Below are 11,332 nucleotides of genomic sequence, written 5' to 3'. Positions count from 1 at the left end.
ATTACTGAGGAGCTTAATGCTGTTTTGCTCCCACACAAGTTAAGTTTTAGCAAATGATGCCAAAAGAAAATAGTACATTTGATGATAAATTGCAAGATTTATTTTAATTTTTTTATTGTATGCCCTCTGTGTAGCCTACAGACCAGTCATTATGGCAGCTGACTGTAACCAATCAGTTTATGGGCTAGATTTATTAAGCCCTTACGGCAGCAAGTTCTCACAAGAACTTGCTCGCCGCGATTTAACAAGCAGCGGTCACCAGACCGCTGCTTCCCTAAACTTTTCGCCACCTCTAAACTGGCGAAATTCAATCTCCTCAGTCGAGTCCGACCGAGGAGATTGACAGCTCCTGCCCGCGCGTGATTGGTTGTGCGCGGGTAGGGGGCGGGATTGCACGCGAGCGTAAAAATTGCGCTTGTGTACAATGTTAATTACCTATGGGTAATTTCGCCCCGCCACAGGTGAGCTGAGGCGTACAGGGGCGCGTATACGTGCCCCTGTATGCCTCAGCTATGATAAATCTAGCCCTAAATGTTTTAAACAACATCTTGCTGTGAAAGGCTGGTGGCACTGGCAGGTGCTGAGCACCTCGTGTGTTGCAAACAAAGCATGTAGGAGTCATTTCAATCCCCTGGAGGTAAAGCTTTCTGTAGACTTTAAATGCTTTAATACAAAAAATAGGGTTTTGGAAAATCTTTAGATAGATACAGCTATTGCAGCGTGTGTTGGTTACCTGTGAGTCTGATGCATTAGTGACTGGGGTTTCCTCTTCCCGACATACAGGTTTAGTTTTGCAAACAATCTCGGTCCCGGCTGATATATCTGCATTATCAACTGCTGGGGTATCACGTTGTGTTTCATTGCATATAGAAAGCTGTGAGTCTTCATTACTTAGAGATCCCCCCTGTGAACTCTCTATAGATGAATTAGGTTCTTGCTCAGTAGTCTCAAACTCATCAGAAGTGGCATCGCCTGGTGTTTTCTCAGTTTCAGCGGTCAGGATCGTAGCTGGAGTAGAATCATTAGGTGGGATTTCACATGTAGCTGTTTCCACCTGTAATCACCAATATATCATTACTAAGAGCATTTTATTCACAGTAGAGTTCCAAGATTTTCTTGTTGTACGGATATATTTTATTTCCACTTACGAATAATAGTTTTGACCAAGCATCAGCTGTTTATTTAACAATAAATTACCATATAATTAGACTTTTTTTTTTTTTTTTAACAGCAAGTTCATGGTAAACTTGTGCTTAAAGGGACACTAAACCCACATTTTTTCTGTCATGATTCAGATAGAGCAGCAATTTTAAGCAACTTTCTAATTTACTCCTATTAAAAAATTTTCTTTGTTCTCTTGCTATCTTTATTTAAAAAAACAGGCATGTAAAGCTTAAGAGCTGGCCTAATTTTTGTTCTACTCCATATTTTTTATTGTTTAAAAAGATAGATAATCCCTTTATTAACCCTTCCCCAGTTTTGCATAACCAACAGTTATATTAATACACTTTTTACCTCTGTGATTACCTTGTATCTAGGCCTTTGCAAACTGCCCCCTTTTATTTAAGTTCTTTTGACAGCGCTGTCTAGCTGTAAAAAACTTTCAAAATACACTGAGATAGGAGGCGGTCATCAAGGGCTTAGTAATTAGCATATGAGCCTACCTAGGTTTAGCTTTTAACAAAGAATACCAAGAGAACAAAGCAAATTTGATGGAATAAATTGGAAAATGGTTTAAAATTGCATGCCCTATCTGAATCATTAAAGTTTAATTTTGACTTGACTGTTCCTTTAAACCTACTTACTTCTGGCTTTTCCCTACTTTCCTGTTCCTCCCTGTTCATAGACTCTGATGTAGTTGTGTCCAAGGACTGCATAGAGGAAATCTCTTTAAGGCAGAGGGCATAGGCCTCTCTTCTTTCAGACTCTATAATCTGTAAAAAAAAAAAAAAAAAAATGATTAACCATTTTAATTTCTCAAGACAACAATGCAGTTTAATCTGGAAAAACAAACAGAGGGAAATAAGTTAATCAGTTGTACAAATATGTCATCTATATAACAAACCCAGATACATTCTCTTGCTATCTTTATTTTAAAAAGCAGGAATGGTGGACAACTATAACCACCAATCAGCAAGTGCTACCCAGGGTTCTGAACCAAAAATGGGCTGTCTAAGATTACATTCCTGAAAGAAAGAAAAAACAGAATTTATGCTTACCTGATAAATTACTTTCTCCAACGGTGTGTCCGGTCCACGTCGTCATCCATTACTTCTGGGAATATTCTCTTCCCCAACAGGAAATTTATATCTTTATTTATAGCCCCTCCTCAGGCTCCGCCCCCCAGTCATTCGACCGACGGTTAGGAGAAAAAAAGGAGAAACTATAGGGTGCCGTGGTGACTGTAGTGTATAGAGAAAGACATTTTTCAAACCTGATTAAAAAACCAGGGCGGGCCGTGGACCGGACACACCGTTGGAGAAAGTAATTTATCAGGTAAGCATAAATTCTGTTTTCTCCAACATTGGTGTGTCCGGTCCACGGCGTCATCCATTACTTGTGGGAACCAATACCAAAGCTTTAGGACACGGATGAAGGGAGGGAGCAAATCAGGTTACCTAAACGGAAGGCACCACGGCTTGCAAAACCTTTCTCCCAAAAACAGCCTCCGAAGAAGCAAAAGTATCAAATTTGTAGAATTTGGCAAAAGTGTGCAGAGAAGACCAAGTCGCTGCCTTACATATCTGATCAACAGAAGCCTCGTTCTTGAAGGCCCATGTGGAAGCCACAGCTCTAGTGGAGTGAGCTGTGATTCGTTCAGGAGGCTGCCGTCCGGCAGTCTCATAAGCCAATCGGATAATGCTTTTCAGCCAGAAAGAAAGAGAGGTAGCAGTAGCTTTTTGTCCTCTCCTCTTACCAGAGTAAACGACAAACAAAGATGAGGTTTGTCTAAAATCCTTAGTTGCTTCTAAATAGAACTTTAAAGCACGAACTACATCTAAATTGTGCAACAAACGTTCCTTCTTTGAAACTGGATTCGGACACAGAGAAGGAACAACTATTTCCTGGTTAATATTCCTGTTGGAAACAACTTTCGGAAGAAAACCAGGCTTAGTACGCAAAACAACCTTATCTGAATGGAACACCAGATAGGGTGGATTACACTGCAAAGCAGATAATTCAGAAACTCTTCTAGCAGAAGAAATAGCAACCAAAAACAGAACTTTCCAAGATAGTAACTTGATATCTATGGAATGCAAAGGTTCAAACGGAACCCCTTGAAGAACTGAAAGAACTAAATTTAGACTCCAAGCAGGAGTCATGGGTCTGTAAACAGGCTTGATTCTGACCAAAGCCTGTACAAAAGCTTGTACATCTGGCACAGCTGCCAGTCGTTTGTGTAACAAGACAGATAAAGCAGAAATCTGTCCTTTTAGAGAACTCGCTGACAATCCCTTATCCAAACCTTCTTGGAGAAAGGAGAGGATCTTAGGAACTTTAATCTTACTCCAGGAGAATCCCTTGGATTCACATCAACAGATATATTTTTTCCATATTTTATGGTAAATCTTTCTAGTCACAGGTTTTCTGGCTTGGACCAGAGTATCTATCACTGAATTTGAAAACCCACGCTTGGATAAAATCAAGCGTTCAATTTCCAAGCAGTCAGCTGCAGAGAGACTAGATTTGGATGTTCGAATGGACCTTGTACTAGAAGATCCTGTCTCAAAGGTAGCTTCCATGGTGGAGCTGATGACATATTCACCAGGTCTGCATACCAAGTCCTGCGTGGCCATGCAGGAGCTATCAGAATCACTGAGGCCTTCTCCTGTTTGATCCTGGCTATGAGCCTGGGAAGGAGAGGGAACGGTGGAAACACATAAGCTAGGTTGAACGACCAAGGTGCCACTAATGCATCCACTAGAGTCGTCTTGGGATCCCTGGATCTGGACCCGTAGCAAGGAACCTTGAAGTTCTGACGAGACGCCATCAGATCCATGTCTGGAATGCCCCATAATTGAGTCAACTGGGCAAATACCTCCGGGTGGAGTTCCCACTCCCCCGGATGGAAAGTCTGACGACTCAGATAATCCGCCTCCCAGTTGTCTACCCCTGGGATGTGGATTGCAGATAAATGGCAGGAGTGATCCTCCGCCCATTTGATGATCTTGGATACCTCTCTCATCGCCAAGGAACTCTTTGTTCCTCCCTGATGGTTGATGTAAGCTACAGTCGTCATGTTGTCTGACTGGAATCTTATGAATCCGGCCTTCGCTAATTGAGGCCAAGCCCGGAGAGCATTGAATATCGCTCTCAGTTCCAGGATGTTTATCGGGAGAAGAGACTCTTCCCGAGACCATGGACCCTGAGCTTTCAGGGAATCCCAGACCGTGCCCCAGCCTAATAGACTGGCATCGGTCGTGACAATGACCCACTCTGGTCTGCGGAAACTCATTCCCTGAGACAGGTGATCCTGGGTCAACCACCAACGGAGTGAGTCTCTGGTCATCTGGTCTATTTGAATCTTTGGAGACAAGTCTGCATAGTCCCCATTCCACTGATTGAGCATGCACAGTTGTAATGGTCTTAGATGAATTTGAGCAAAAGGAACTATGTCCATTGCTGCAACCATCAACCCTACTACTTCCATGCACTGAGCTATGGAAGGCTGCAGAATAGAGTGAAGAACTTGACAAGCGTTTAGAAGCTTTGACTTTCTGACTTCTGTCAGGAAGATCTTCATTTCTAAAGAATCTATTATTGTTCCCACAAAGGGAACTCTTGTTGACGGAGACAGGGAACTCTTTTCTACGTTCACCTTCCACCCGTGAGATCTGAGAAAGGCTAGAACAATGTCTGTATGAGCCTTTGCCTTGGAAAGAGACGACGCTTGAATTAGAATGTCGTCTAGATAAGGTGCCACTGCAATGCCCCTCGGACTTAGAACCGCCAGAAGGGACCCTAGCACCTTTGTGAAAATTCTGGGAGCAGTGGCTAAACCGAATGGAAGAGCCACAAACTGATAATGTTTGTCCAGAAAGGCGAACCTTAGGAACTGATGATGATCTTTGTGGATAGGAATATGTAGGTACGCATCCTTTAAATCCACGGTAGTCATATATTGACCCTCCTGGATTGTAGGTAAAATTGTTCGAATGGTTTCCATTTTGAACAATGGAACTCTGAGAAATTTGTTTAGAATTTTTAAATCCAGAATTGGTCTGAAAGTTCCCTCTTTTTTTGGGAACTACAAACAGGTTTGAGTAAAACCCCTGACCTTGTTCCACAGCTGGAACTGAGTGCATCACTCCCATCTTTAACAGGTCTTCTACACAATGTAAGAATGCCTGTCTCTTTATTTGGTTTGAAGAGAAGTGAGACATGTGGAACCTTCCCCTTGGGGGTAGTTCCTTGAATTCTAGAAGATAACCCTGAGAGACTATTTCTAGTGTCCAGGGATCCGGAACATCTCTTGCCCAAGCCTGAGCAAAGAGAGAGAGTCTGCCCCCTACTAGATCCGGTCCCGGATCGGGGGTTACCCCTTCATGCTGTCTTGGTAGCAGCAGCAGGCTTCTTGGCCTGTTTACCCTTGTTCCAGCCTTGCATTGGTTTCCATGCTGGTTTGGGCTGGGATGCGTTACCCTCTTGTCTAGAGGCTGCAGAGTTAGAAGCCGGTCCGTTCCTGAAATTGCGAAAGGAACGAAAATTGGACTTATTCTTAGCCTTGAAAGGCCTATCCTGTGGGAGGGCATGGCCCTTTCCCCCAGTGATGTCTGAAATAATTTCTTTCAATTCCGGCCCAAAAAGGGTCTTACCTTTGAAAGGGATATTAAGCAATTTTGTCTTGGAAGATACATCCGCCGACCAAGACTTTAGCCAGAGCGCTCTGCGCGCCACAATTGCAAACCCTGAATTTTTCGCCACTAATCTCGCTAATTGCAAAGCGGCATCTAAAATAAAAGAATTAGCTAACTTAAGTGCGTGAATTCTGTCCATGAACCAGAAACACGCCGCCGTAGTGACAGGAATAATGCACGAAATTGGTTGGAGGAGGTAACCTTGCTGCACAAAAATCTTTTTAAGCAAACCCTCCAATTTTTTATCCATAGGATCTTTGAAAGCACAATTGTCCTCAATGGGGATAGTCGTGCGCTTAGCTAGGGTAGAAACTGCCCCTTCAACCTTAGGGACTGTCTGCCATGTGTCCTTCCTTGGGTCGACCATGGGGAACAATTTCTTAAATATAGGAGGTGGGACAAAGGGTATGCCTGGTCTCTCCCACTCCTTATTCACTATGTCCGCCACCCTTTTAGGGATCGGGAAGGCATCAGGGTGCACCGGGACCTCTAAGAATTTGTCCATCTTGCACAATTTTTCTGGAATGACCAAAGAGTCACAATCATCCAGAGTAGATAGCACCTCCTTAAGTAATGCGCGGAGATGCTCTAACTTAAATGTCACAACGTCAGGTTCTGCCTGTTGAGAGATTCTTCCTGAATCTGAAAGTTCTCCCTCCGACAAACCCTCCCTCACTGCCACTTCTGACTGGTGTGAGGGTATGACAGATAAGCTATCGTCAGCGCCTTCTTGCTCCACTGTATTTAAAACTGAGCAATCACGCTTTCTCTGAAATGCTGGCATTTTGGATAAAATATTAGCTATGGAATTATCCATTACTGCCGTTAATTGTTGCATAGTAACAAGCATTGGCGCGCTAGATGTACTAGGGGTCGCCTGCGCGTGCATAACTGGTGTTGACACAGAAGGAGAGGATGATGAACTATCCCCACTACCTTCATTTGAGGAATCATCTTGGGCAACCTTATTAAATGTGACAGTACTGTCCTTACTTTGTCTGGACGCTATGGCACAATTATCACATACATTTGAAGGGGGGACCACCTTGGCCTCCATACATACAGAACATGTTCTATCTGAAGGTACAGACATGTTAGACAGGCTTAAACAGGCTAATAATGCAAAATGTTAAATGTTAAACAGAGCACACTTTATTTCTGAATGTGTTAAAAAGTATGAAGGAAATATCCAATCTTTACCAAATTTTCACCACAGTGTCTTAATGCCTTAAAAGTATTGCACCCCAATTTTCAAGCTTTTAACCCCTTAAATGAGGAAACCGGAGCCGTTTAATCAAATAACAATTTTTAACCCCACTACAGTCCCAGCCACAGCGTTTGCTGCGACTTCACCTGTCCTTAGGAGTTATACGATACCAAATTAAGCCTTCCAGGAACGTTTTCAATGATCACCAGACCCTCTCACATGCAGCTGCATGCACTGCATCCAAAAGAAACTGCGCAATTATCGCGCGAAAATGAGGCTCTGCCTACTATAGTGAAAGGCCCTTCCTGACTGGAAAGGTGTCTAAACAACTGCCTGGCGCCTAAAAACGTTCCCCCACAATAAAAGTTTTATAAATCACCTCTAGATTTCATAAAAAATAAAGCAATCGATTTAGCCCATAAGAGTGTCAACCAGTGTATAGCCCATAATAATCCTTCATTCTGTTAAGAGTCTAAGAAAATGGCTTACCGATCCCCAAGAGGGAAAATGACAGTCTTCTAGCATTACACAGTCTTGTTAGAAAATGGACTAGTCATACCTTGAGCAGAAAAGTCTGCTAACTGTTCCCCCCAACTGAAGATCTCTGGGCTCAACAGTCCTGCGTGGGAACAGCAATTGATTTTAGTTACTGCTGCTAAAATCATACTAAACAGAACTCTTCATCCCTTTCTGTTTTAGAGTAAATAGTACAAACCGGCACTATTTTAAAATAACAAACTCTTGATAGCAGAATAAAAAACTACAATTAAACACCACATACTCTTCACCATCTCCGTGGAGATGCTACTTGTTCAGAGCGGCAAAGAGAATGACTGGGGGGGCGGAGCCTGAGGAGGGGCTATATGGGCAGCTTTTGCTGTGCTCTTTGCCATTTCCTGTTGGGGAAGAGAATATTCCCACAAGTAATGGATGACGCCGTGGACCGGACACACCAATGTTGGAGAAATTTGGGTTTCATTTACTATTAAAAAAAAAAACAACAAAAAAAAAACCCACAAACATATTCTGGGCCTGTACAGATTTTCAGAAATACTTCTACTAACAAATTTGCTTCATTCTCTTAGCATCCTTTGTTAAAAAGAACAATGCACTACTGGGAGCTAGCTGAACACAATGGGATAGCAGGAGCCAATAACAGGTAGTGCATTGCTGCTTCTGAACCTACCTAGCTATTCAACTAAGGATACAAAAGGAACAAAGCTAATTAGATTACAGAAGTAAATTATACACTTTCAGAATTATGAAACTTGAATTTTCGCTACCACTTTAAAACAAGGGTTTCCTCAAAGTATAATTGTATACATTAATCATGGGTTTGTTAGGATAATGCTATATTATAAAAAAAAGTAATACTTCAACATTTTCAAAAGATCCAAATATGAAATAATGTAATTTATTTGGCTTTTTTTTTTTAATAATTGATTTTTATCATTTTTACTTAACGCCAAACATAGTCTCTTATTTGCCTGGTCTTATAAAGCTTTTACGGATAGGGACACAAATATTTAAGGAATTTCAGCCTATGAAGAATTGGTTTGAAAAGATTTATGTGCACATCGTCTACTGGCAAACATTATTCTTACTTTCACTTCCACTGCTGGAGAAACATTTTCAGGTGCGTAGTATTGTTTGCTGAAAGTCTCAATGGTAATGGCGCCACTCAGGGACTCTGTATTGGCCTCCACATGGTGTGAAGAGAATAAATTATCGTCTCGGTTGGGACTCTCAGGTTCATTGGAAGCTGGAGATAAACTGATCGACTTATCATAACCTGATGGCATAAAGTCAGCATCCAGCTGAATATCACTTCCAGGAGAATGAGAAGAATCAAATAATTCATAATGGTCTTCCGTCTCACTTGCTGCTGTAGTTACATCAGCTTCATCAACAATTTCTACTTCTTGACCTATTGTTTGAAGAGCTTCGCTTGAATCGGAGATCTCTGTGGTAGTATCATGAACACTAGCCTGAAATATTAAAGAATGACATGATAAATGTAGTTATAAACAATTACATTTTTCACATTTTAATTATTTTTTTATAATCAATCAGAATTAAAAAAAAATATCAAGAAACTATAAATGGAGGGTTAGTTGTGATTAGTACGAATATCTACAGAATAAATGATCAGTGCTGATTATAGCTCTTCACATATTCAGTTTTCTAATAAAAGAAGGAAAAAAGGGAGCAAACAATGTATTAGTAAAGTATATTACAATAGTAAGATATATTTGTTTCACATCCCAGTACAAGTGCATGTCTGGGCTCCTAGAATAGCAAAGCATGTTGCTGATTTGCATTAAAAACAAGACCAAAGTTTAGTCTGTCTGTCTATCTATCTCTCTTTCGTTGTTTCTCTCTCTCTCTCTCTCTCTCCTCTCTATATAACAAAATTTATGCTTACCTGATAAATTACTTTTTTTCCTGGCATGGAGAGTCCACAAATCCATTCTAATTACTAGTGGGAACTAAAGATTTTCGGCAATCTTCTGCCCCGTTCGTTGTTTACTCTGGTAAGGGTCAGAAGGCCACTTCTTCTGCTCTTTCTCTCTGGTTGAGAAGTGTTATCCGGTTGGCTTATGGGACAGCTGGACTACAGCCTCCTGAGAGAATTACGTTTTATTACATTAGGGCTGTCTCTTCTTCTTGGGCCTTTAAATATGAAGCTTCTGTGGAACAAATCTGCAAGGCGGCCACTTGGTCCTCGTTGCATACCTTTTCCAAATTCTACAAATTCAATACTACCAAAAGAAGCCTCAGCCAAGGCAAAAGTATCGAATTTGTAGAATTTGGAAAAGGTATGCAACGAGGACCAAGTGGCCGCCTTGCAGATTTGTTCCACAGAAGCTTCATATTTAAAGGCCCAGGAAGAAGAGACAGCCCTAATGTAATAAAACGTAATTCTTTCAGGAGGCTGTAGTCCAGCTGTCCCATAAGCCAACCGGATAACACTTCTCAACCAGAGAGAAAGAGCAGAAGAAGTGGCCTTCTGACCCTTACCAGAGTAAACAACGAACGGGGTAGTAGATTGCCGAAAATCTTTACTTCCCAATAGTAATTAGAATGGATTTGTGGACTCTCCATGCCATTGGAAATATAATATATATTATGTATGTTACGGTCGCTGTGGGTAAAGCCCGATGTACAGTACTTCCCCCATCTACAATATTTATTTTGCTTCCGCCTGGGGGGTTCAAGAAAGGTGCCCCGCCAATCCTCTGGCATCCACCCCAAGTGAACCTTGGGGAATGAGGTTAAATAGGGGGGCATTACCCCCCCCCCCCCTTGAACCCCCTTTTGCGGAGGCCAAAAAGATACTGAAGATTGTGGAATTAGTGAATCATATATAAGTTTGATGCAGTGACTCGATCAAGTGCATGCATTCTGAGGAGATTTATGATCATACATCAAGCTTTACCCACAGCTGCATGGGTAATGTCCGTTTAACAGGGTAATCCTAGGATTACACAATATCGGACTTTACCCATAATAACAGAATTTATGTTTACCTGATAAATTACTTTCTCCAACGGTGTGTCCGGTCCACGGCGTCATCCTTACTTGTGGGATATTCTCTTCCCCAACAGGAAATGGCAAAGAGCCCAGCAAAGCTGGTCACATGATCCCTCCTAGGCTCCGCCTACCCCAGTCATTCGACCGACGTTAAGGAGGAATATTTGCATAGGAGAAACCATATGGTACCGTGGTGACTGTAGTTAAAGAAAATAAATTATCAGACCTGATTAAAAAAACCAGGGCGGGCCGTGGACCGGACACACCGTTGGAGAAAGTAATTTATCAGGTAAACATAAATTCTGTTTTCTCCAACATAGGTGTGTCCGGTCCACGGCGTCATCCTTACTTGTGGGAACCAATACCAAAGCTTTAGGACACGGATGAAGGGAGGGAGCAAATCAGGTCACCTAAATGGAAGGCACCACGGCTTGCAAAACCTTTCTCCCAAAAATAGCCTCAGAAGAAGCAAAAGTATCAAACTTGTAAAATTTGGTAAAAGTGTGCAGTGAAGACCAAGTCGCTGCCCTACATATCTGATCAACAGAAGCCTCGTTCTTGAAGGCCCATGTGGAAGCCACAGCCCTAGTGGAATGAGCTGTGATTCTTTCGGGAGGCTGCCGTCCGGCAGTCTCGTAAGCCAATCTGATGATGCTTTTAATCCAAAAAGAGAGAGGTAGAAGTTGCTTTTTGACCTCTCCTTTTACCTGAATAAACAACAAACAAGGAAGAT

At 42.0% G+C, this 11,332-nt stretch overlaps 1 protein-coding gene across 1 annotated transcript in view; it reads right to left on the bottom strand.

Annotated features, from left to right (window-relative positions):
- Positions 1–11,332, bottom strand: part of TASOR2 (transcription activation suppressor family member 2) — a 76,131-nt gene that overhangs the window by 26,660 nt on the left and 38,139 nt on the right. The window contains exons 8-10 of the mRNA XM_053719159.1: positions 8,670–9,053; positions 1,806–1,934; positions 734–1,054 (exon numbers count right to left, since the gene is read on the bottom strand). Coding sequence (XP_053575134.1) covers positions 734–1,054; positions 1,806–1,934; positions 8,670–9,053 — 834 coding nt within the window. The remainder of the gene's footprint in view (positions 1–733; positions 1,055–1,805; positions 1,935–8,669; positions 9,054–11,332) is intronic.

The sequence above is a fragment of the Bombina bombina genome, chromosome 6, assembly GCF_027579735.1.
Source record: "Bombina bombina isolate aBomBom1 chromosome 6, aBomBom1.pri, whole genome shotgun sequence".
NCBI classification, from domain to species: Eukaryota; Metazoa; Chordata; class Amphibia; order Anura; family Bombinatoridae; genus Bombina; species Bombina bombina.
The sequence above is the reverse complement of the archived record's forward strand: the minus strand, read 5'-3'. Positions and strand labels throughout refer to the sequence as shown.